Source organism: Rhinatrema bivittatum, chromosome 15, assembly GCF_901001135.1.
Source record: "Rhinatrema bivittatum chromosome 15, aRhiBiv1.1, whole genome shotgun sequence".
In the NCBI taxonomy this organism is placed as follows: Eukaryota; Metazoa; Chordata; class Amphibia; order Gymnophiona; family Rhinatrematidae; genus Rhinatrema; species Rhinatrema bivittatum.
The window spans coordinates 45,549,207-45,576,119 of NC_042629.1; the positions used below are offsets into that span (position 1 = coordinate 45,549,207).

Here is a 26,913-nt window from a genome sequence, read left to right on the forward strand (position 1 = left end):
AGTTTCTAGACCTTGTCTGACCTTAGAGTTTTTTCTGGTAACCGATTATTGGAATGGTTATCTTAATAGTTATGATCATGTATTCTTTAGTTGTCTACAGTTGGCTTTTGCAGAGAATACTGGCAGGCTGATGTCGGTGCAGGGGTATATATATACTGTAATGTCAGCTTTGCTCTATCTCCATCTGCTGGTAGAGGTGCATAACCCACTGGTGTGGCTTAACCTGTCCTCAATAAAGAAAAGGAAATTATCAGGTAAGTAGTAATTTCTCGTTTTTCTATTTGTAGGTGAGAGTATCCTTGTGTGCAAAACATCTGAAAGGTCACAAGGTATTAGTTTGCTGCAAGGATCCCTCAAACCTGTCCACAGCTGCTACTAAGAAGGGAGGGAGAAGGGGTTACAGGTAGCATGATTCGGGCTATTCTTGAGGTAAGGCAGCATCAGAGAATAGAGCAACACTGTCTGCTTTGTTATATCTCTGTGTATATTTTTTTAAGGCACTGTTTGCATATAAATTGCAGCTTCTTAACTTCTCATGATCTGTGCTGAATAACCTACTGTGAATTATTTTCTCCTCCTTTCATCAGTCATGTCATGTGCAGCTAGAAAAGTGATTTAGTCCTCCTCCAAATCTATTTTTGTGCATCTTGCTTTTAAAATGTTCCACTGGTGAAATTCTTCATACCCTTACTGTTTAGAGAAAGGATGCATGATATTTAGAATAACATGCCTTAATTAAACTACTTCTACTGCTCATTGCTTCTGTAATGCAACTTGACATGCACAGTGCTGTACAAATATACATGAGACTGTCTCTGCTCAGCTGAGCTAATAGTCTAATCAAGACAAATCTACTGGACATAAGAGACTTTGGGAATTTCGTTTGTTAAGAAAATGGTTAAAACCAATAAGGCTGTAAGTGGGAGAACCAGAGAATCCAGTGTAAAGAACCAAAAGTTGGTTTTTAGACTGGATTTGAATAAGGCCAGAGAGGGAGCATGATGGGAAGTCTATTCCAAGCATACAGTACTGCAAGGTCGAAAGCAGGGAGTTGGGATTTGTCGATGGAGGAGAAGTGTATGGACGAGTGATTTGCCTGATGAGCAGAGTTCACAAGGAGAGATGTAGGGAGAGGTATGAGAAACCACAACGTGTGAAGGCTTTTGTATGTAAGAGGAGCTTGAACTGTATGTAGAAATGCACAAGAAGCTAATGTAATGACTTGAGAAGAAGGGTTATATGAACATAGGGACATTGGTGAAAGAAAAATTGTGCAGTTGAATTTTGGATAGATTGTAATGGAGAGAGATGGTTCACTGGAACACCTGTTTTGACCAGCAGTTTTGACTGGAAGGTGATGAGAGAGCGAACAAGAGTCCTGTTAGTGATGAGAGAGCGAACAAGAGTCCTGTTAGTGTGTTCAGAAAGGAAGGGACATATTTGGTGGTGATATAGAGAAAGAAATGACACATTTAACAGTGCTTTTGGATGTATGTAGAGAAGGAGAGTGAGGAGTTGAAGATGAGCCCAAGGTTATGGGTGGAAAGTTCTGGGAGAATGGCAGTGTTATCCAAAGAAATAGCGAGAAGGTGGGGGAAGAAGGGAAGCAGGTTTGGGGGGAAAGTTAAGGAGCTCTGTCTTGACCATAAGAACATAAGAAATTGCCATGCTGGGTCAGACCAAGGGTCCATCAAGCCCAGCATCCTGTTTCCAACAGAGGCCAAACCAGGCCACAAGAACCTGGCAATTACCCAAACACTAAGAAGATCCCATGCTACTGATGCAATTAATAGCAGTGGCTATTCCCTAAGTAAACTTGATTAATAGCCGTTAATGGCCTTCTCCTCCAAGAACTTATCCAAACCTTTTTTGAACCCAGCTACACTAACTGCACTAACCACATCCTCTGGCAACAAATTCCAGAGCTTTCTTGTGCGTTGAATAAAAGAATTTTCTCCGATTAGTCTTAAATGTGCTACTTGCTAACTCATGGAATGCCCCAAGTCCTTCTATTATTCGAAAGTGTAAATAACCGAGTCACATCTACTCGTTCAAGACCTCTCATGATCTTAAAGACCTCCATCATATCCCCTCTCAGCCGTCTCTTCTCCAAGCTGAAACAGCCCTAACTCTTCAGCCTTTCCTCATAGGGGAACTGTTCCACCCCCTTTATCATTTTGGTTGCCCTTCTCTGTACCTTCTCCATAGCAACTATATCTTTTTTGAGATGCGGTGACCAGAATTGTACACAGTATTCAAGGTGCGGTCTCACCATGGAGCGATATAGAGGCATTATGACATTTTCTGTTTTATTAACTATTCCCTTCCTAATAATTCCTAACATTCTGTTTGCTTTTTTGACTGCTGCAGCACACTGAGCCGACGATTTTAAAGTATTTATTTATTTATTTAGCATTTTTATATACCGATATTCAAGTAACAGTTACCAATCACGTCGGTTTACATTCCAACAATAACCATGACATGAGAATGTCTTACATTAAACCAGGGTCATCAAACTTGGATACAAAGAACTGGGTTTAATACAGAATCTAAGCAAGGTGGATTAATCGGCAATCCAGATGCTTACTGGTGTAGTGTTCGGTGTTAAGTGCAACTACCTCAGGTTTAATAAAGCGAGAGTCCCATTGAAGGAGATGTCAGGACAAAGTCTGCTAGTGTAGGATCTGATGAGGTCGATGATTCAAGAGAAGGCTTGGTTGAACAACCAGGTCTTGAGTCTTTTTTTAAAGGTGCTTGGACATTGTGTGAGCCTGAAGTCTGGAGGGATCGAGTTCCATTGCTTAGGTCTGGCAGTGGAGAGTGATCTTTTCCTTAATACGGTTTTGATATGGGGGGTCTGTAGAGTGCCTTCATATGCTTGTCTCACCGGTCTGGAAGAAGTACGAGGCTGAAATGGGATCATGAGGTCAAGAGGGGTGATGATGTGTATGGCTTTGTGGATGATAGATAAGACATTGAACCTAATTCAGAATTGAATTGGGAGCCAGTGAAGGTTCTTTAGGATGGGTGTTATATGCTCTCTTTTGTTTGTTTTTGTTAGGATCCTTGCTGTAGCATTTTGTAACATCTGTAAAGGTTTTATAGTGGTAGCAGGGAGGCCGAGTAACAGTGAATTGCAATAATCGATTTTGGTGAAAATGATTGCTTGTAGGACTGATCGGAAATCTTGAAAGTGGAGGAGCGGTCTCAACCTTTTTAAAACTTGAAGTTTAAAGAAGCAATCCTTTACAGTGTTATTGATGAAGCTTCTGCAGTTCAGTTGGTTGTCCATGATGACTCCCAATTTTCTGACTTGGGGGGATAAGACTGGTTGAGAAACAAGGTGTGAGTTGGACAAAAGGCGATTCCCCTCTTGGGTGATGAGAAGGAACTCTGTTTTGTTGGGATTGAGTATCAGGTTGAGGCTTGATAGAAGGTTGTTGATGGATTGTAGACAGGCATTCCAGAAATCCAGGGTTTTTTGCAGTGAATCAGTAATTGGTATGAGAATTTGAACATCGTCTGCGTATAGATAATGGGTTAGATTTCGTTTGGAGAGGAGCTGACAGAGTGGAAGCAAGTATATGTTGAATAGAGTTGGAGATAATGAAGAGCCTTGTGGGACTCCCAGGGTGGAGCTAATTGGGTGTGACTCTTTACTGTTGATCTTGACCTTATAGTACCTGTTCTGGAGGAAAGATTTGAACCACTTGAGGGCGATGCCTTTGATGCCAATGTCATATAGACGATCTATTAGTATAGCGTGATTTACCGTGTCAAATGCTGCTGTTAGGTCGAGGAGGATGAGCAGACAGGGTTGTTTTTTTTCGAGGTTCAAGAGGATGGAGTCCGTAAGTGAGATTAGGAGGGATTCTGTGTTTCGTGCTTTACGGAAGCCGAGTTGATACGGGGAAAGTATGTTGTTGTTGTCCAGGAATTCCGAGAGTTGTTTATTTACTATTCTTTCCAGTATTGTTTGTGATGAATGGAAGGTTTGCTATAGGGCGAAAGTTGGCAGGGTTGTCTGGAGAGAGATTTGGTTTTTTTAGAAGCGGTTTCAGGATGGCGAGTTTGAGGGGGTCAGGGACTAGGCCCTGAGCTAGGGAGCAGTTGATGATTTGGGCGATGGGCTTAGTGATGGCTTGATAGCTGGTGATGAGGAGGTTAGCTGGGATCGCATCGAGAGGATGAGAAGCTGGTTTAAGTTTCTTTAGCACATTTTCAATCTCTAAGGAGGAGGTAGGCTCGAAGCACTCCAGGCTTGTGGTTAGTTGTAGAGGAGCAAAGAGGGGAAGAGGAGGAATAGGTTCTTTGTTTTCCTTAAGCGGAGCCAGGAGATTAGAAATCTTGTTCTTGAAATATGAGGCTAGTTCGGCAGCTTTGCTTGCGGCTTTATCATCTAGAATGGACGTAGCGGGAGGTTTGGTGAGGGATGTCACCATGGAAAAGAGGGCTTTCGGGTCAAAGATGAAGTGGTGGATTTTTTGGGAATAGAAGTCTCTTTTTATGCGGAGGATGGAGATCCTGTAATGGTGCATCAGGGATTTGAATGCTGATAGGTTTCCAGTAGACGGGTTTTTGCGCCATAATTTTTCTCTATTTCTGAGTTCACGCTTTATGGTTTTTAGCTCAGGTGTATACCACGGTTTTCTGTTGTCTTTGTGTGATTGAATGACTTTGGTGGTTAACGGGCATGTGAGGTCTGCCACTTTTTTGGTGATTTTAGACCATGAGGCTACAGCTGAGACTGTGTCCGAGAGGTCCAGATGGTTTAGTTCTGCAGATAAATGCGGGCTGAGGGTTTCCTGGTTACATAGCTTCCTGAATTGGACCTTGGTTTTCTGTGTTGACACAGGGGTTGGTTGGTGGGTCTTCAAGGATGTGGTGATTAGCATATGGTCCGACCATGGGACTGGCAGGCAGACTGTGTGAGAAGAAAGGATGAGGCCCTGGTTAATGAAAATAAGGTCCAGCGTGTGTCCTGCTTTATGGGTAGGTTCATTAATGATTTGTTTGAAACCCATGAAGTTAAGAGTGTTGAGGAATGCGTCGCAGCTGGAAGAGAGTGAGTTGCATCCACATGGAGATTGAAATCTCCCAGGAGTATGGCTGGCTTGTTAGTATTGATGTGTTTAGCTATGCATTCGATCAGAGGTGATGGGTCAGAGTAAAGGCATCCTGGTGGAGCATAGGTGAGACCTATTTGCATGTGGGAGGATTTAAAGACTGCAAATTCAAGAGAATGTGATGTGTTTGTGACCTGAAGCGACAATCCTAGTTTTTTGTTAGCTGCTAGAAGCAGACCGCCTCCTCTTTTTTTCGGTCTGGGGATAGAGAATATGTCGTAAGATTGCAGGGAAAGTTGGTTGATTGTAGCAATATCTTCGATATTATCCACTATGATGCCTAGATCTTTTTCCTGGGTGGTAGCTCCTAATATGGATCCTAACATCGTGTAACTACAGCAAGGGTTATTTTTCCCTATATGCAACACCTTGCACTTGTCCACATTAAATTTAATCTGCCATTTGGATGCCCAATCTTCCCAGTCTTGCAAGGGCCTCCTGTAATGTATCACAGTCTGCTTGTGATTTAACTACTCTGAATAATTTTGTATCAACCGCAATTTGATAACCTCACTCGTCTTATTCCTTTCCAGATCATTTATATATATATTGAAAAGCACTGGTCCAAGTACAGATCCCTGAGGCACTCCACTGTTTACCCTTTTCCACTGAGAAAATTGACCATGTTGAGTTTAAGATGGCAGTGGGAGATCCAGGCAGCAATGTCAAACAAGCAGGCTAAGATCTGGGTCTGGATTCCTGATGAAATTTCTGGTGTAGAGAGGTAGATTGGGGAATCTTCAATATAAAAATGGTACTGAAAGCCATGGAGGAGATCAGAGTACCAAAGGAACAAGTATAGAGAGAGAGGATAAAAGGGCCTAGGACAGAACCCTGAGGCACACCATTTGATAATGAGATAGAGGACTCACTTGAAGACACTAAGGGGCAGATTTTCAAAGCCCTACGCGTGTAAATCCCCAGGACGTGTCTAAGTCCTGGGGCTTCGAAAAAGGGGAGGGGCCAGAGGCCTCTAGCACAGCGGCCATTTTGCCGCTGTGTCGGAGGATTGCGTGCCGGCGTGGCACAACTTGCGCCTGCTTAGAGGCATGCGCAAGAGGTAAGATAAAGGTCGGGGGGGGGGTTATAATATGGTTAGGGGGTGGGAAGGTTAGGGGAAGAGGTAGGAAGGATAAAGTAGAGGGGAGGGAACGGGTGAAGGCCATGGGCGTCTGTGCACACAAGATGCACTAGTGTGTACCCCCTTGTGCGCACCGACCCCCAATTTTATAGCATGCGCGCACCTACGCGCGCATGTTATAAAAACAGGCATCCATGTTTGCGCGCCAGGTAGCGCGCGCACATGGACGCCCACCCGTAGCTTTTAAAATTTACCCCTAACAGTTTAATGGGAGAGGTAAGAAGAGAACCATGACAGAATGGTGTCACAAAATCCAAGTGAGGACAGAGTATCAAGGAGTAGATGGTGATCAGCAGTAAGGTCAAGGAGGAGAAGGATTGAATAAAGGCCTTTGAGTTTTTCCATGAATGGGTCATTGGACACTTTGGCAAGGGCTGTTTCAGCAGAACGTAGAGGGCAAAACCCAAATTGGAGTGGCTGGAGAATGGCTTGATATGAAAGAAAGTCAAGATATTAGTGGCAAACAGAGTAGTTTGGATGTGAAAGGAAAGAGGGAAATAATAAGGTCAAGTAGTGCGTTTGGAGAAGGAGAAAGGACGGACAGTTTCCTCCACTATGATCTTGGACAAAGAGAAGAGGGTTGAGAATGAAGACTGATTTTGTGAACCTTGCCATGGGATTAGTTATTCATGATCTGGGGAGGGTGAGAGGCAAAGGCAGTTTGAGAAGGGAATTAAGTGGCAGAGAGATGGTGAAGGTTAGAGGCGAGAGAGTTAGATGGACATTCTAGTCTTGCTTAGCAAGTATGATAATGGACTGAAAGGCCAGCATGAATTTTAAATGTATGAAGTCAGCTTGAACACAGGACGTTAAACTGTGACAATCTGCAGAGTGGGCACAAGAACTGCGAGGAATCTTATTTGACAATACAATATGTGCTGTTGATTTGCTTACATTGTGTGTTTGTTTACTATAAATGGATTGCAGAACTTCATAATGATTTTGTGTGTGTGTGTGTGGGGGGGGGGGGGGGGGTTGCACAAGCAGTATCCTTCTGCTTCCTTGGGCTTCTAAGTCAATCTGAACTGTAATCTCCTGGGTCTAGGGCGCTATGAGCCTTCATTCACAATTACCCAGGATTTTTCCCATTTTTAACCTTTTGCCACCTCCCATCTAGTTCAGTCATCATAATGATAGTCCTCAGACAGGGGCCACAGATCATGGCACCCTCCAGACACAGTAGCTTGCACATTGAATCTGGCCATCTACCTTATAAATGGGCTCTGACCGACGGCCCGCAAAATGCGCAGTAGAGAGAGCAGCCTCTACTGCGCATGCGCGGGCGAGCACGTCGGTCAGAGCCGCAAGTGCACAAAAAAAAAATGGCGCTGGGGTCGCAGGAGCGGCGGCGAGAAGCAGGAGCGTGAGGAGAAGCAGTAGCGGCTGGTGGCAGCGACGAAAAAAAAATGGCGCTGGGGCTGCAGGAGCGTGGCAGCGAGGAGCAGGAGTGGGAGGAAGCAGTAGCGGCGCCGCGCGCGCGGGAGGGCCCCCCCCCCCCCCCCCCCCCGGAGATGTTCCGTCTGCCGGTTGCTGGATGATCTGAAAGGGAGGGGATTGAGAGGTGGGGGAGGGGAGGGGGAGGGGAGAGTGAGGGGAAGGGAGGGAGGGAGGGGGGAGGAGAGGGGGAAGGGAGAGAGGGAGGGGAGGGAGGGGGGAGGGGAGAGAGTGAGGGGGAGGGGGAGGAGGAGAGCGTGAGGGGGGAGGAGGGGAGGGGGAGGAGAGCGTGAGGGGAAGGGGGGGATGGGGGAGGAGAGAGTGAGGGGAAGGGGGAGGAGAGAGTGAGGGGAAGGGGGAGGAGGGGAGGAGAGAGTGAGGGGAAGGGGAGGAGAGAGTGGGGGGGGGAGAGGGAGGAAGGGGAGAGGGGGAGGGGGGAGGGGGGGGGGGGGAAGAGGGGAGGGAGTGGGAAGGAAATGGACCGAAATTTTTTTTTTTTAATGTAGCCTGTTGTTACGGGCTTAACGGCTAGTATAAAAATAAATAAATGCATTGGATTTTTAGTCTGCCTTTCCAAATAGTGCTCAAGGCAGCTTGCAGCATTATTAGTTTTCAGGTACAGAGCTTTTGACCTCAAAAACTTACAATTTAAGTGGGGTTACTGTCACAATGGAAAATAAAGTGACTTTCCCAAGGTCTTAAGGCATGATGTTGGTAGAAGTGTGATTTGAACCCTGGTTTCCGTGCTTCTTAAATCATTACTGAAACCAGTAGGCAGCTGTTTCTGTTACCTTTATGCGATGGCTAGGAGTCTTCTCCCCTGTAGACTTTGAGCACTGCCTCTGCAATATCCCCAACTTCAGCTAGCCAGAGGAGTTGATGCCAGGCTTGGGAACTGAATCTAGGTGCACTGCTACTGAGCCATTGGGCTAGCTAGCACATGAGGTGTTGTGTTTTGTTTGGATTGGGTTTTTCTTTTTGTTTTGTTTTGTTGTTTTTGCTTGTTAATGAGAATATATATTGCTTCTGGTTTTGGCAATTTTTATTGACTGGGCAGTTTGTTTATTAATTGTTTGTGTCTCCCAATGCTTCCCCCTCCCCCAAGTATAATGATGGGTACCTTCTATCTGGCAGATAATAGTGGGTGGCGTTGCCAGCACGCCAGATGACGTGCAGCTTTATGCTTCCTGTACTCTGCTGGCTGTCAGTCTAAAGGAGAGAGAACAACACAGCGAGAGGGACCAGGACAAAGCTCAGTTTGGAGCAATTGAAACCTGCGTGGCCTGGCTGCTAGAGAATGAATTTATCCACATTCTGGAAGAAGCCAAAGAAAACATGAAAGGTAACGGCGATGTTTTTCACATGTTGGGGGAAAAAGCCAAACGATTTAGCTGTAGAGAATCTCTCAGTTGCTCTTTGGGCCAATTCTCAAAATGGTAACAAATAGTGAATCCATAAATCAAAACATAAGCAGCTGTAGTAGCAAAGTAAAATGTATATTTTTATTTCCCAGATAACATATGTGGTAAGCTCCTTTTTGTACAAATCTGCAAAGTATATTGTAGTTCAGACCATGGACAGCCATATTCTTGCCCTGTAAAAGTGGTCTTTTAAATCTTAAACAGCCCAATACAGCACAGTGCGCTCCAGCGGAGCGCACTGTGCTGTATTGGGCGGAGCGCACTGTTAACCCGCAATTAGATGCGCGTTTTTGACGCGCTAGCTTTACCCCTTATTCAGTAAGGGGTAGTAGTGCGTCGAAAACGTGCGTCCAACCCCCCCGAACCTAATAGCTATTAAAATACGCTTGCTTGTTTGAAGATATTTATACAGAGAAGACAAGGAACTCTTTTCTGCTCGAAAGATATGTAATAACTTTTGGAAGGACCTGAAGTGATATTTTCAACCCCCCCCCCCGAGAGACACTTCAAGTTAAAACTTCTAATTTGAATATAATGAAAATATTCAGTCTGAGTATACCTTTATCTTTCAGATATTTTACTTTAAGAAATTAGTGCCTACCCAAAGGTAGGTGTTAATTTCTGCCGGCGCCGGGGAAGTGCACAGAAAAGCAGTATTAAGTTGGAGATCCCGAAAGTTAAAAAAAAAAGTAAAAAAAAAAAAATTTGAAATAGGCTCGTGAGTTGAAAACCGGATGCTCAATTTTGCCAGCGTCCGGTTTCTGAACTCGTGGCTGTCAGCGGGCTCGAGAACTGACGCCAGCAAAATTGAGCGTCTGCTGTCAAACCCACTGACAGCCGCCACTCCTGTCCGAAAAGAGGTGCTGGGGACGTGCTAGTGTCCCTAGTGCCTCTTTTTACTGCCGACCCTAATTTAAATAAATTAAATTACTCTATCGCGCGCACAGGAGAGTGTCCTGTGTGCACACTGGGAGAGTGGGCACTCGCCCGCTCTCCCGCGATTTTTACTGTATCAGCCCAAAAGTATGTCGATAATTTATACATGAGGAGAGCAATTTTGAAAGCGGAATTCCACAGGTGAAATGCTTTTTATCAGTGTAACTCAGCTTTTTGATAATTACCCACTCTCAATGTAATAAAAGTTTGTGAGATTTGTCCCCAAAGGCATGTTTAGGTTAGGGGAGGTAAATGTGCATAAATTGCATTTTCACATCTGTGTGAGTTATTTTCCTTTTATATTTTTCTATGCACACAAAACAGGTGCAAATACTGCAGCTACTTGGCATCTGTGGCATTAATCAAACCTGAGTTATATGTGTAATTTTGCTTTGATTATTGATTCAAACCCCATGGGTGAAATTTACCCTTGATTTTTGCAGTGTTGACAATTTGATTATTGCCCCTAGATGTCCTGTATGTTTGTTTTAGTTTGTGAAAATAAGAATGTATCTCTTGTAGATAATCTCTCTTCCAAACTCCTTATTTATTTGCGTTTTGACTTGTAGGTGACTATGCTTGCAGTCCTTTGTGCCTGCATACCATTTTACCATTGACATGACTTCAGACAAGACTGCATGAAGGGCCAGCCCCGTGGCTCAGGCTAGGCCACATTATTAAGTGGTGATCCCCATCATCTGGTGGATCCAGAGAGGGCTGGCTGCTGCCACTGCTGTGACGGCCTCTGCTGGCTGAAGAGTGGAACTGAATGTGTGTGTCTCAGATTATGGACCTTCCCAGTCCTTGAGCTGGTGAGGGTTCCCCAGAGCTGACTGGATATGCCACTTGAGGGAGGGGGATTTGAAATGGAGACTGAAAATGAGGAAAAATCCCCTCTCCCCCCCCCCACCCCAAAAAAAAAAAAGAAATATTCAAATGAATACACCATTTTATTGGTTACAAGATGCATGTATTTTATAGGAAACCTTTCAGATTTTTAGCAACCCTATACTTGCTTTCCAAAAGAAGCTGAAAATGCTTTCATTTTACGTTTGGTGCTTTTTTAAATAATATCTTCACTTTTAAACTTAATATACATTAAACAAGAAGACTTGGCTATTAAAATACGCTTGCTTGTTTGAAGATATTTATACAGAGAAGACAAGGAACTCTTTTCTGCTCGAAAGATATGTAATAACTTTTGGAAGGACCTGAAGTGATATTTTCAAACCCCCCCCCCCCCCCGAGAGACACTTCAAGTTAAAACTTCTAATTTGAATATAATGAAAATATTCAGTCTGAGTATACCTTTATCTTTCAGATATTTGGAAGACTGTTAATCTATAAAATTGCCTATTGTCAGCAAACCATTTATAACTAATCTCTTATAAATTAGGTATACTGTTCCTGCTGGAAACGATGGGTTTACCACTAACACAAGGCATATGTCCCTTCTTATACCATTAATATGATGTAGCCACTAATATCAGTATAAAAAAAGCTTCTAATCTAAATAAATAAAATAAATAAATAATTCGCCTGATTGTCCTCAACACTTGTTTGGTAGAAGACAATAACTTAGATATATGGACTTAGATATATGAACACCTTTTTGAATCCACTTGTAAGATGTACTTAACATCCATGGGGTATGCCATCGACTTCCCCATCTCTAATCAGAAAACTTACTTTTGTCCCCCAAACCAATCTCCCAAAGGCCTCATTAAATTTGCTATGTTGTATAATCTTAGATTTGGGTATCCTAATCCTCCTTCCTCTCAAGGCGCTGATAATCTCATGAGTTTTATCTGATCCCTTGAGAATATAAAAGTTTGCCATACTGGATCAAACCAAGGATCTGTCAAGCCCAAGCACCCTTTTTCCAATCCAGGTTACATGTACTTGACAAGTACCAAACATTAATTCCCTGTACGAACCCGGATCAGTCCAGACCGTGGGTTGAGCCTCCTGTCCAGCAGATGGAGACAGACCAAAACTGAAAGGGTATCCTATACCAGGACAGAGCCTACCCTGCAGCCCTTCAGTATTTGTCTATCTCCAGCAGATGCGACAGCTCACCCTGCGGTTCCCTGGTATCTCTTGCTTAGCCCTTGCTTTGGGGGCTCATTTCTTCTTTAAATTTATTGGATCAAGCAAGTATTTGTTATTTTTCAAGTTAAGTTTACAAAAAAAAAAAAAAGTTAAAGTTAAAGGACTCTGTTGATTTCCATCCAGGAGACAGTTTTCTGTCTCCTCGCTCTTGGGGGGGCCTAGGGGGAGCGGTTTTGCCCCTTGTTTAATATAGCCTAGGCTCCCTATCCCCATGCAGTCTCCGGATGCAGGTCCTGACCCCCCTCCGGAAGTTACAGACCTCGTTTTTCCTCAGAATGTCTGTTCTTAATGCACAAATCCTACCTAGCCAGTTTACAGGAGGAGTCGGACCCCCCCCGGCCCTCTTCCTCCTAAAATTCCTCGGATATCCGCCCCGCCTGCTCCCACGGTGCCGGATGCACAAGGGTCTGTTCGGGTGCGGGTGGTCCCGGGGTTCCCCCCCTGGATCCTCCTGTTCCTTTGACGGTTCCGGACCAGGATCAGGATCCGGATTTTGTTGAAACTCCCCCCCCCCCCCCCTCTGGAGGGGGATGACCCCCGAGTTCTCCGCCTATTTCGGAGGGAGGAACTGGAACCACTTCTCTCCTTTATCACACAGGAGCTGGGGATCGAGTGTCCTTCAGTGGATGAGTTCTCGGCCGTGATGCCGGCTTGTGTGGACCCGGTCCTGGCGGGTCTCAGGGCTCTTCTGTTCACCTTCCCCTTCCATCCCGTGCATAAGCTGATCCTCCTCTGGGAATAGGAGGCTTCCGATTTGGGGCTCCGCATCGGGAGGGCTATGGAGAAGCTCTATCCTCTTCCGGAGGAGTGCCTGGACATGCTGAAAATTCCCAAGGTGGATTCTTCTGTGTCTGCAGTCACTAAGCATGCCACCATTCCGGTGGTGGGCGCTACGGCCCTGAAGGATGTTCAAGCCCGCAAGCTAGAATTCCATCTCAAGCGCATCTTCGAATTCTGGCCTTGGGTGTTTGGGCGACGATCTGCAGCAGTCTCTTGCAGCAGGCAAGCCTTAGGTGGGTTCAACAATTGCTCAGCACCCAGGACCTCCTGTCTGCAGAGGCAGAGCAGGCTGAAAGGTTGGAAGGCGCAATAGTGTAGGGGGCGGATGCCCTTTACGACTTGTTCCGGGTCCAAGCAAAAGCGATGGCTTCAGTGGTCTTGGCCAGACGGCTTCTCTGGCTCCGTAATTGGTCTGCTGACTCGTCTTCCAATGCGCAGTTGGGCACGCTCCCTTTTATTTATTTATTTATTTATTTATTTATTTATTTAATAACTTTTATATACCGGCATTCGTAAAAAAGAACATCATGTCGGTTTACAGGTAAAGTTTTAAAGGTAAGTTGCTTTTTGGCGAGGACCTAGAGCAGCTTATTAAATCCTTGGATGAGAACAAGGTTCATAAACTACCTGAGGACCGTCCGAAACAGTCAAGAGTCTTCTTCCCTACACGTACCCGATTCCAGGGTCAGCGGAGATATAATCCCAGGGCAAGAGGCGCCTTCTCTAGGGGAAACCCCTCCAGATCTCAGTCCTGGTCTCAGTCCTTTCGAGGCCGTTGTGCTTTCCGAGATGGTAACCCACAACGTCCCGCGACCAAGCCCGCCACCCATTGAGATTCAGCCAGCCCATTCCTCCATTCCAAACTTAGGTGGTCATCTATCTCGGTTCCTGGAGGAATGGGTCAAAATCACGTCGGACCAATGGGTCCTCCAGGTAATCGAGAGAGGCTATGCTTTAGAATTTTCTCAAGACCTGCCGAATCTGCACTTAGTCTCCCCGTGCGGACATCAGAAGCGGGCTGCTGTATGTCAGACTCTCGCCAGACTCCAGGGTCTGGGGGCTATAGTCCCGGTTTCTGTGGAGGAACAAGGCGCCGGCCAGTATTCTATTTACTTCATGGTTCCGAAAAAGGACAACTCTTTCCGCCCCATCTTGGACCTCAAGAGAGTCAACTGAGCCCTCAAAGTGCCTCACTTTCGGATGGAGACCCTGAAGGCAGTTATAGTGGCTGTTCATCCCGGAGAATTTCTGGCCCCTCTCGACTTGACGGAGGCCTACCTGCACATACCAATCCATACCGAACATCAGAGGTATCTCAGATTCCACATCTTGGGACAACACTTTCAGTTCCAGGCTCTGCCCTTCGGTCTCGCCACATCACCACACACATTTACCAAGGTTATGGTGGTGGTGGTGGCCGCCCTCTGGCGGGACGGAGTCCTAGTCCACCCTTACCTGGACGATTGGCTATTACGGGCCAAGTCGGAGACCCTGTGCAAGCTGGCAGTATACTGCATCCTTGCTCTTCTCTCTTTTCTGGGATGGATAGTCAATTTTCCCGAGCAATCTGCGACCCTCACAGGTCTTAGAATTCCTAGGGGCTTGGTTCGATACCTAAGTCGGCAAGGTATTCCTGCCGGATGCTCGAACGTTCAAGCTGATGGATCAAGTCCGAAACTTCCTTTCCATGCCTCTCCCCACGGCGTGGGATTACCTTCAGGTCCTGGGGACCATGGCTTCCACTATTGACCTGGTCCCCTGGGCTTTTACGCATATGCATCCTTTACAGAAAGCTTTGCTATCCTGCTGGAAGCCGGTGTCGGAACAGTTTCGGACGCTGTTCCCGCTCTCCGACTCTACCATCAGCGACATACAGTGATGGCTATCGCTCAAGCACCTTCTGAAAGGAATCTCCCTTCAGACTCCGCAGTGGATTGTAGTCACGACGGATGCCAGCCTCTCCGGGTGGGGAGCAGTCTGCCAGTCGCAGGCCACGCAGGGATACTGGTCCCCAGTCCAATCCCACTGGCACATCAATCGCCTGGAGGCTCGGACGGTTCGTCTGGCTCTCAAAGCCTTTCTCCCGCTGCTTTGCCAAAGAGCAGTCCGGGTGCTCTCGGACAACTCTACCACAGTGGCATATATCAATCACCAGGGGGGCACCAGGAGTTGCCTGGTGCCCTCGAAGCCAGCCAGTTCTTCGCATGGGCGGAGCGCCATCTGGAGTGCCTAACAGCTTCTCACATAGCGGGCAAGGAGAATGTTCAAGCCGATTTCTTGAGTTGCCAGCATCTCAATCCGGGCGAGTGGGAGTTGTCCGACAAAGCACTCTATCTGATTGTCAACAGGTGGGGTCCTCCTCACCTGGACCTGATGGAAACCTTGGACAATGCCAAAGCTCCCAGGTTTTTCAGCCGCTGGAGGGAGCACTGCTCGGAAGGGGTAGATGCACTAGTCCTTCCCTGGCCACGCAACGTCCTTCTGTACGTGTTCCCTCCTTGGCCCCTGGTGGGAAAAGTTCTCAGACAGATAGAACTCCATGGGGGTCCAATCATTCTCGTAGCTCCCGAGTGGCCCCGCAGACCGTGGTTTGCGGATCTAGTAAACCTGTCGGCAGACGGTCCTCTTCGTCTCAGTCATCTTCAGTACCTGCTCCGGCAGGGTCCTGTATTTTTCGACCAGGCGGATTGCTTCTGTCTAGCGGCCTGGCTTTTGAACGGCGGAAATTGAGAAAGAAGGGATATAAGGAGGAAGTCATATCCACTATTCTGCTTGCCCGCAAGACTTCTACTTCACTCGCCTGTGTCTGGGTTTGGAAGGTTTTCGAAATTGTCTGCGCGGAATCGGGTGTCTTGGCACATTCGGCTCCGGTTTTGTTGGTTCTTTCCTTTCTGCAGTGTGGTCTCTCTAAGGGCCTGTCGTTCGGCTCGCTCCGGGTACAGGTTTCTGCCCTTGGCTCTCTCTTGGGAAATCTTGACGGTTATGCGGTTGCGTCTCATCCAGATGATGTCCGTTTCCTCAAGGGAGTTAAACATTTGAAACCGCCGCTGCGTCTCACTTGTCCCTCGTGGAGCCTTAATTTAGTCCTCCAGGCTCTCTGCCAAGCTCTCTTCGAGCCTCTCCGCTGCTCTACTCTCAAGGATCTAACACTTAAGGTGGTGTTTTATTTGCTCCGCCAGATGGGTGTCTTGAGATTCAAGCGTTGTTGTGGGAGCCCTTCCTGCGTTTTTCGGACTTGGGGGGTCTCCCTCAAGACTGTCTCGTCTTTCTTGCTGAAAGTTGTATCTTCCTTTCATGTCAATCAGTCGGTGTTGCTCCCCGCGTTCTCTCCTGCGGCTATAGCGAGTAGGGTAGGGGATGATCTACGCCGTCTTGATGTGAAGCACGTCCTCATGTGTTATCTTCAGGTCACCAATGAATTCCGGGTTTCGGATCATCTTTTTGTCTTATGGAGTGGGCCCAATAGGGGCAAACAGGCCTCTAAGACTACGATGTCTCGCTGGTTGAAGGAGGCAATCGCGTCGGCCTATCGCCTGTCAGGGCTGGGCGGTTCCGGAGGGTCTGAAAGCTCATTCCTTGCATTCTCAAGCTACGTCTTGGGCGGAGAGTCAATCGGTCTCTCTGCAGGAGATATGCAGGGCAGCTACGTGGAAATCTCTGCATACATGTGCTCGGCATTACCGCCTTGATGTACAGGGGCCAGTATTTGGTTCCTTTGGTCGGCAGGTGCTTCGAGCGGGACTGTTTCTGTCTCACCCTGTTTAGGGAAGCTCTGGTACATCCCACGGTCTGGACTGATCCGGGTATGTACAGGGAAAGGAAAATTAGTTCTTACCTGTTAATTTTCATTCCTGTAGTACCCGGATCAGTCCAGACAGCCTTCCCTATACTTCCTGCCGTCCGCTCGAAGCTTCCTTCCTCTTTTTGCAGGATTCAGAATGTTTTTCATCTATGATTATAATTAGAGACACCGGAAGCTCTTGCATAAATGTCTATTGATGACAATAGATATTTATGCAAGAGCACTTATCTATAGAGTCCATCCAATATTTGCATTTGTTAGAGTTTTGAGTTCTCTTGCTGTTTGCTCGAGTTCTCTTGTTACTTGCTTGATTCCTTACTGTTTATCTTCATACTTTCTGCTTTGACAATGGTTATACTGAAGGGCTGCAGGGTAGGCTCTGTCCTGATATAGGATACCCTTTCAGTTTTGGTCTGTCTCCATCTGCTGGACAGGAGGCTTAACCCACGGTCTGGACTGATCCGTGGTACTACAGGAATGAAAATTAACAGGTAAGAACTAATTTTCCTATAGATACCATGCTACTAAAGCTGGTAATAAGCAGTGGCTATTCCCTAAATCAGTTTGATTAATAGCAGTTTATGAACATCTCCTCTAGGAACTTATCCAATTATTTTTTAAACCTAGCTACACTAACTGCCTTAACCACATTCTCTGGCAATGAATTCCAGAGCTAAATTGTGCATTAAGTGAAAAATAATTTTCTTTGATTTGTTTTAAATGTGCTACTTGCTAACTTCATGACGTGCCCCCTAGTCCTTGAATTATCTGAAAGTGTGAATAGCCAATTCACATTTACCCGTATCCTTTCATGATTTTGTAGATCTGTATCATATCTCCCTCATCTTCTCTTCTCCAAACTAAACATCCCTAACCTCTTTAACCTTTCCTCATAGGGGAGCTGTTCCACCCCCTTTATCCTTTTGGTCACCCTTCTCTGTACCTTCTCCCGTGCAACTATATCTTTTTTTTGAGTTGCAACAACCATTATTGCTCACAGTATTCAAGGTGTGGTCTCACCATGGAGCGATATAGAGGCATTATGTCATTCCCTATTTTATTCGCCATTTCCCTTCCCTTCTGCTTCTCCATACAAAATTAGCAAACAGGGAGTTCATCAATAACGGATCTTTATGTGTTAATCGTATGGGTAAAATTATCAGCTTATATAGTAACTTAGGCAACAAGATCATCTTCGCAGGATGCTGTTGTGACCAGCAAACGTAACAATAACTAAGAAAATCTTTTCCATTTGGTCATGCTAAAGCAGCAACTTCTGCTTTATCGAAGGATTCACAGAATTCTTCGAAATCCTCACAATGGCCTCTGAAGAGGTGACATGGTTGCCTGCCTCTGATTTTAATCCCAGAATACACAGGGAGCCTGTCTTCACCCTGATGAAATTGGTCAGTAATCTTGCTGCCTTATTTCCACAAAGGAAAAATTTGTTACACTGCAGTCAGGGAAGATTATGCCCTTTAACTTAATTTGTCATTAAGAAGATGGCTGAGTGGTCAAAACCTGTTGTCTCAGAGTGTCATTGCTAGAGCCCACCATTTTCCTTCTGTACCTTTCCAGTGTCTTAATCAAGCCCATGATATCACTCACCTGTTTTTTGTGCAGGTAGATTATTTAAGGACAATAACAGGCGCAGATTTGAAAATGCAATCTGTACACATTTTCCAGTCCTGCCCAAAATGGAGTAAAAGTGTGCTCATTGAGGGAGGGCAATTTTCAGAATCATGTAAATCACTATTTATCTGCATAATTGACTTTGAAAATGGCCTTCCCTATGTTTAATATCCTTTCCCATTCCAGTTGAAGTCTATCACCCAACCCAGCTTGGCTCTGCTACACTTGCCTCCTCTCTTTCCCCTTATGAGGCACTGGGTATCTTCGCTGACCTCCAAAGAGCGATGAAGGGCTTTGTTCTGGAGAATGACCTGCACATTCTATATCTGGTAGGTGTAGCGTATAATTCCATGCATTCTACAGGCAAGAAACGAATAGAAGCAAGGGGTACATGCCAGTAGTATCTGCCTGTTTTCCCCCACCTGCTTGAATTGCCGTGTAGTCCTCCAAAAAAAAAAAAATTGTATCTGGTGCCTCCTCTGCTCTCCCTCCCTGTGTCCTTTCTTCTGCATGGAGAAGGGACTTGAAGCAGAGAGACTGATGCCTGGGCAAGGAAGTGGGGGAGAGGACTGATGCTTCAGCAATCATGCATGGAGTTTTCTTCCCTTCGTAGTGGTTCTCCTTCATCAGTGAAAACTTTTATATGTAACTCAGTGTATCTGTGGCCCTGCGGCTCCCCTGAAACTCCCATACATGAGCAGTGAAAGGCTTTTCACCTTTCTAGAAAGCTCTGGAGAATCTGTCCATTTTGCCACAAGCATGGTGCTGTGACCCATGTGTGTGACTAGTAAACTACTGTCTTTAGAGAATACCTCATGCAGTTAGGCAGCTTTCATATTTTTTGAAAAATCAGTTATCTCTTCAAGAGTCTCAGCACCTGTATAATCCCACTAGTCCGCTATAGTGTTATTTCTTTTCCTAAACAGAATTTTGGTTCCCTGAAAGTATTGGTTTTGGGTTGGTTTCTGCAGGTCACACCTGTGTATGAAGAATGGACAGCTATTGACTGGTACCAGTTTTTCTGCCTCTGGGAGAAGCTGCCTAACTCCATGAAACGTGTGGCAGAGCTGGTAGGGATTGAGGAAGGCTTCCTGGCACGCTCTGTGAAGGGCAAAATCCTAGCTAGGACAGAAAAACAGCAAAGACAATTGGCTATTCATAAAAGGTAACAATTGGTGTGTCATGTGAACACTTATACATCACTGTAGACTTTGTTCAACCAACTAGTAGACCTTTTGAGGCACATTTGGTATTGGTGGAGCTAGTAGACAATGCATGCTCTCTTAAGTTCTTTCTTGATGGAGGAAAGTAACAATCTTTTAAGGCCCTTAGCTTTTTGGGAAGTCTGATACTTTCCAGTAAGAATAACATACTACCACACAGTTTTGTACTGGTCAAAAAATAATTCCTTTACTGGAATAACTGCAGACGAACAAAATGCAGAGGACACAATCCAAAACAGAATAATTCAGAAATCACAGTTAATGCAAATTCTTCACACACTTTAGGGGTTTCTCCAAGGACAAGCAGCAGGATGTTAGTCTTCACACATGGGTGACATCATCAGATGGAGCTCGGCACAGGTAACTTCTGTCAAAGTTTCCAGAACTTTGACTTGGCATACTGAGCATGCCCAGCATGCCCTATACCACTCATCTGTCCGGGGTCTCTCTTCAGTCTGTTTTTTTTTTCTGCGAAGCTTTCGCATCACAATATGCCCGCTCCACCACCAGTTTGACGTGCCACTCCAGCTCCTCCTCGAAAGCTGCCAAAGCTGACTGGGAAGAAGGAGGGGTGGCCAAATCTTCCTCGGATTCCTGAGGTGAATCGGCAACTGGCACCAGGACCCAAAGAATTTCTCCATCTTGTCAAGTCAGGTGCGACATCCCTTCGGGATTATTTAGGTGCACTTGTGACAACCCAGGATGTCATGCGATGCCCCCAGGCAGAGAACACATATCACGGCAGTCCGTGATAGACATGGCCCTCAGGCACCGGGGGCATCGATGAAAACTGGTAGTGGCCATGATTGAAGCGAAAAAAGAGGGATTCAAAACGATAATGATGGTGGCAGGCAACGATGACCGGCTGGCACAGAGACATCACCACCATAGGGAAGATCGAAATGAAAGAAAACTTACCCGAAACAAAGAGAAATCTATCTATGGGAGGGACTGAGAGGGACTCTGTGGCGATGGAACGCAAGGAAAACCCCAAGAAAAATCGGGGAAAAGAGTTTTCCACAAGTTTGAAAGAAAAAATTAAGAACTTACTCATATCGTGAAGCAAAAGCTCTGCTGAATAAAAAAAACAGACTGAAGAGGGACCCCGTGTGAACGTGTGGTATAGGGCATGCTGGGCATGCTCAGTATACCAAGTCAAAGTTCTGGAAACATTGAAAGAAGTTTTCCGTGCCGGGCTCCATCTGATGATGTCACCCATGTGTGAACACTAACATCCTGCTTTCCTTGGAGAACACCTGTTACAGGTAAGCAACTCTTTCTTCTTCCACTACCTACTAGCTAGTAGGCTCTCTTTGGAGAGGGACACTCACTGGACTTTCACCTTACTGGTATGTTCTTTCTGGTGGAACACTCTCTCCTGAACCAGATGAGCTTTTACTGATTCTTCCTAAGCAGTAACTCTGACAGTAGATCTCCCAGTCTGGTAGTCCTTGCTTTTTCCAATCAGAAATCCACTTTGCAAACTTTAAGGCAAATCTTTAGTCAAATGCAAGGAGTATAGGATTAACTACATCTCTTTGGTTCTCTCAATCTTTGGTCTCTTAGCATCCAAATAGATGAATCCAGAGCAGTGGGTTATGCACCTCTACCAGCAGATGGAGATGGAGCAAAGCTGACATCTCAGTGTATATACCCCTGCTATGACAGCCTGCCAGTATTCTCTGACTCCAACAGATAGTAGACGTGCATTTTCCTACTGGGGATTGCTTCAAGTTTTAGAAGGAGAATGAAGGAAATTTAATTCGCCCCGCTCTCCTGCAGTGATACCAAATGGTCCCTCTCCCACTTGAAAATTCCTGAGGTGATTTTCCATGGTGCCTCAGATGAGTGCTTTGATCCAGTAGCTGTTTTTTCTAGCTGGCGTGGAATTAGCTGTTGAAACAGCTCAAATGCAACGGGTGCAGGAAGCCGAGCACGGCGGTGACGATACATGCCCTCTCCCCCCCGCAGCCGGACACCATCTCTGCAGTCAGCTGGGACGGGGTGAGCTCAGGTAAACTTAAACCCCCCCCCCCCCCCCAAAAAAAAAAAACCAGAACAGAGAAGGAGGGTTTTTTGTAGTGCTTCCTCTTCCAGTCTGTGCTCGGTGTGCCAATTCAGCGTTCATTCCCACTCCTGAGGGAGGTTAAGGGACACGAGCAGCCCTTTTGGGCTAGGCCCCGCGTGTATGCTTTTCTCTGTGTGCTGTGTGGTAGGCTGCAGCAGCATTTTTGCATATTTTCCTGTGCATTAGGCTGCCCTCTTCATGTGAGTGCGTCTGGCTGTGCGTCCAGATTGTGTGCCCAGATTTTGGATGCTTAGTTGGACGTCTGCTTGGGTGTCCAGTTGGTAGTGGTGTCTGATTTAGGCGCGTTCTTGCCTGTATGCACAATCTGGGCTGCATTGAGGGCCCTCAGTTTTTTGGGTGCTCATCAAGCACAGGGATGTGCGCTTAAATTTTGGGTGCATATTTTTTCAGTGTGAATTCAGCTGGACACACACCTTTCAGTCACCTGATAAGGGTACTGACAGACTGATGGTGCCTATAGCTAAGAAACCTAAGCATCTTTCCCTCTGTGCCTTCTGTCATATTCAGGCATCTCAGCCTGGCGTTCCCTTTAACTTGTGCTAGTGCTGCTTAGAGGCTCAGGGAGAATTGCCATCATCTGACTTTACTAAGCCCGGTTCTTCCCAGCCTGATGAGGGCCTGGGTATCAGAAGGGGCATCTGATCTTAGAACTCCCTTGTTGTTCCCTGGTGGCTTGCTCTGGTTTACTTCTCTCTAAGGAGATTGATGAATCTGGAATGAATTCCAAGGCACTTATGGAGCCAGCAGCCACCTTTTTAGCAGATGCAGGCTGCAATTTGGTCCGCACCTCAGCCAGAGGGGTGGCTTTGGTAATAGCGGCCAGGCATCAATTATGGCTAAGAAATTGATTGGCTGATGAGACCGCCAAGGCTAACCTTACAAAGTTACCCTTTAAAGGCTCACTCTTGTTTGGGAGCGAGTTGGGAGAAAATTGCCAATAAGTGGGGCGAGTCTCCAGTTCCTCATTTGCCGAAGGATAAGAAGCAGATGCTACGCTCCTTTATCATGAGAGGTTGTGCTAGGGGATCCAAGCATTTTTTTTTTTTTTAAATTTAAATGTTTATTGAACTTGAATACACAATAAAATCCACAATGAGTAATACAAATACAACCAAAAGGATTCAAGTCTTGGTTTTCTTTGTCTCCGGTGAGACCCCCATTCATTTCCCCCACACCCCCCCCCCCCCCCAGAATGACAGCAACAGGGAAAATCTTACAATACAATAAACCAAAACCATAGCATGGAAACATACGGTTGGATGACTATTCCGGCTTGGAGCCACAATGTGTATTCAAGAACGGTAATACATAGGCAGATGAAGTTTGTGGCACAATACATAATACTACAACAGCAAAATTGAAAATCAAAATCAAAATCACAGCGAGGGGCAGAAAGCATTCCTGCTGATCAAGGCACTGAGATATCATATACAGCAATGACTTGAAAAACGTGTCCCCTATCGAGCAAGTATAGCATCTACAAGTGCGATAAATAGATTGCAAAAGGATTCCAAATTTTTTTAAATGAGGCTTGCCTATGATGTTTAGCAGCAGTAAGGGATGCCAAATGACATATCGAATGCAATTTCGCCGTGACCTCAGAGACTAAAGGTAACGAAGGCGACTTCCATTGTCGAGCTAAAGAGCTACGGGCAGCAATGAAGAACTGGGACCCAAATTTCTTTTGATACTTGTCTAGAGTGGCGGGAAACATATTTAGTAGCGCTATTTCAGGCAACAAGGGCATGTCCACCCCCAAGATATCATGGAGCAGGGTAAACATGGCCTCCCAGAAAGGAAGAATGCATGTACAGGACCACCAAATATGCATATAGGTACCCTCGCCCTTACTACACCTCCAGCAAAGGGATGGCAGGTTGGGGTACATATGGTGCAGCCTATCTGGGGTGAGATACCACCTAAATATCATTTTGTAGCAGTTCTCCTGCAACCTGGCAGAAACAGAGCAATGTCGTGCTAAAAGAAAAGCCTCATCCCACGTCTTCTGATCAAATTGCTTGCCAAGATCACGTTCCCATTGCTGCCGATATTTGCAACCGGCCGGTTCAGGGGGGAAGAAAAGCTGGTAAAGTTTAGAGATCGCCCCGGTCAAAGCATCCCCCCTTAGGAGATACGCTTCCAATAGCGATCTGCCAGGTCTTAGAGAACCGCACCGAATGATACTGCGTATGAAATGTATAACTTGTTCATATAAAAGAAAATCCCTGTGGTCCAAATCATACAAGGCAAAAAATCTATCCCTGCCAATAAGAGCGCCCTGCTGCAAGAGATGACCTATGGAATGTATACCCCGGTCACACCAATCTCCCATCCGAGAAGATTGGAACCCCACCACAAGATGGAGGTTATGCAATAGGGATGATTGGTAAAAATATTGGTGGCTGCCCACTAACTTTGGCTTAATAATATTCCATATCTTTAATGTAGTCGCCAAAGAACTGGGAAGGCGAACGAGTGGTCTCCAGGTACACCTTGGTTGCCAAAATAACGCCGCTATCCCCATAGAGCCCACAAGTTCTTGTTCAATATGCACCCATTGCTTCAAGGCCGGCATGCGGGCTATATCAAAGATCGCCCGTAGTTGGGCAGCATAATAGTACCACATTAAATTAGGCACCGCAAGACCACCCTGACTTTTGGGTAAAAATAACACGGATCTGGAGATCCGGGGGGGTCTGCGCCTCCAGATGAAGTCAAAGACCTTTTTCTGCCAATTGCGAAGTATCTGGGAAGGAATGACCACTGGGAGAGCAGCAAAAAAAAATAAGAATTTAGGCAAGACATTCATCTTGATGACCGCGATCCGGCCCAGCCAAGAAAAGGCCGCCTTGTTCCACCGACTAAGATCAGTGGTCAGCTTGTGTACCAGCGGGTTGAAATTAAGGGAAAATAACTCTGTGAGGTTGGCTGAAATCAGAATGCCCAAGTATTTGATGTGTGCCTTAGCCCATCTAAAAGGAAACTGTAACCTCAGCAGCCCCAGATCCCGAGGGGGAACATTAATGTTTAGTAATTCGGATTTGTCTAAGTTAACACGGAGACCCGCCACATTGCTAAAGTTGTTGAGTTCCCTCATGACACCGGTCAGGGAAGTGAGGGGGCTAGTGAGTGTCATCAAAATGTCGTCTGCAAAGAGGGACAACTTGTATTGTCGTCCCCCTACCCTCACTCCTCGTATATCCTTGGCCGCCCTAATGTAGGCAGTTAGAGGTTCTAAATAGAGAGCGAATAATAAGGGGGAGAGGGGACAGCCTTGTCGAGTTCCCCGCCCTATAGCAAAGGGGTTCCCATATCCATTGTTAACTTTGACTCTGGCTTGGGGATTATCGTACAGCCGATGCAACCATTGAAGAAAATAAGGGCCAAAGTTTAATTTTTGCAAAGTGAAGAATAGGAAAGGCCAATGGACAAGGTCGAAGGCCTTTTCAGCGTCAAGGGATAACAGAACGGTCGGTTCTCCAGCCTCTTTTACCCACCACATAAGGTCCAGGACCTTCCTAATATTATCCGCAGCCATTCTGCGAGGTACAAAACCAACCTGATCTGAATATACGAGGTGGGGAAGAAATTTATTCAACCTGAGTGCTAATATACGGGCCAGTATTTTTAAATCTACATTTATGAGGGAGATGGGTCTATAAGAACTACACTGCGTAGGGTTCCTACCGGGCTTAGCAAGAACTGTTATACCGGCAACATTGGCCTGCGGGGCTAAAGCACCATCCTCTCTGAGACTATTGAAATAGTTGGTTAAGGGTTCAATGACAGCAGTAGAGCACTTTTTATAATATACCCCGGATAGTCCGTCTAAGCCGGGGGCTTTGCCCGGTTTTAAAGATTTAATTACCTCCTCCACCTCTTCCCCGGTGATAGGTGAGTCCAAAATACGTTGCGATTCCTCATCTAAACCAGGGAGACTAATGGGGGCTAAGTAGGCCTCAATGGCGTCAGGGCATATAGATTTCTCCGAACTATACAAGTCGGCATAGAAATGCGAAAACGCCTCCCGAATCCCCGTAGAATCCGTTAAATTTGCCCCATCTGAGTTGACAATCCTAGAGATATGATTCTGCGAGATTTTCGCCTTCAATTGACGGGCTAGCAGTCTGCCTGCTTTATCCCCCCCCTCAAAATATGCTTGCTTGGTGATATCCAGGGCATACAGCAACTGCTTATTATCCAATTGCTGGAGTTGGGATTTAAGGTTTAATAGCTTCTGGTAACATGGTTGGGAGTGAGTGCGCATATGTTCCTGTGTAAGTTGGCTGATCTGCTGCATCAAATTTTCTCTATCAAGTAGGCGTTGTCTCTTACACTCCACCGCCTTGGCAATGAGAGTGACCCTGATGACTGCTTTAGAACAGTCCCATAACACCCCCGGGGATATGTCCGGGCTGGTATTTGTATCGAAGTACTCCTTAAGCTGAGCCTCTAATACCTGAATAAAGTGGGTGTCAGATAAGAGTGACTCATTTAGTTTCCAAAAACGGGCACCGGGATCCCTTTGCCCCAATTCCAATTTAAGGCTAATAGGAGCATGGTCAGACCATGTAATTGGTTCTATATCAGCATCGCGTACTTGATGTTGCAGCCCTTTGTCTACCAAAAAGTAGTCAATGCGAGAGTAACTGTTATGGGGGTGGGAATAGAAAGTGTAAGAGTGTGAGTGTGGATGTGTGTCTCTCCATATGTCCAGCAGCTGCCATTCCTCCCGCAGCCCCTTAAGCTGAGTCCTCTGAGGGTTCCGTGAGGTAGGCTGTCTAGTGGAATTATCCAAGGCATTATTGGGGGTGAGATTAAAGTCCCCTCCGATAATCAATGCCCCTTCAGCATGGGATAATAATGTGGATTGTAGAGAATGGAAAAATAAGGATTGTTCCTTATTGGGAGCATATAGGGAGATTAGAGTATAAATTTGGGAGTTTATCCGAATTTTAAGGAGAACAAATCTCCCACCAGGATCCTCAACCTTATCCACGAGATCGTAGACTAAATGAGAGGAGATCAATATACCCGTCCCTGTGTATTTATGTTGAGGGCCACTGGCAGCTGTATAGACATGAGGATACTCTCTACTGCGCAATAGATGACTATGCCTGCGTTTCAGATGTGTTTCTTGGATAAAGGCAATATCCGCCTTTAAGCGAAGCATTTCTTTCCTAAGTAAGAAACGCTTTCGATAAGTGTTCAATC

At 45.9% G+C, this 26,913-nt stretch overlaps 1 protein-coding gene across 1 annotated transcript in view; it reads left to right on the forward strand.

The window, feature by feature from the left end:
- Positions 1 to 26,913, forward strand: part of POLQ (DNA polymerase theta) — a 174,229-nt gene that overhangs the window by 43,698 nt on the left and 103,618 nt on the right. The window contains 5 exon segments of the mRNA XM_029578518.1: positions 288 to 374; positions 377 to 429; positions 8,839 to 9,046; positions 18,574 to 18,716; positions 19,359 to 19,552. Of these exon segments, the coding sequence (XP_029434378.1) occupies positions 288 to 374; positions 377 to 429; positions 8,839 to 9,046; positions 18,574 to 18,716; positions 19,359 to 19,552 (685 nt within the window).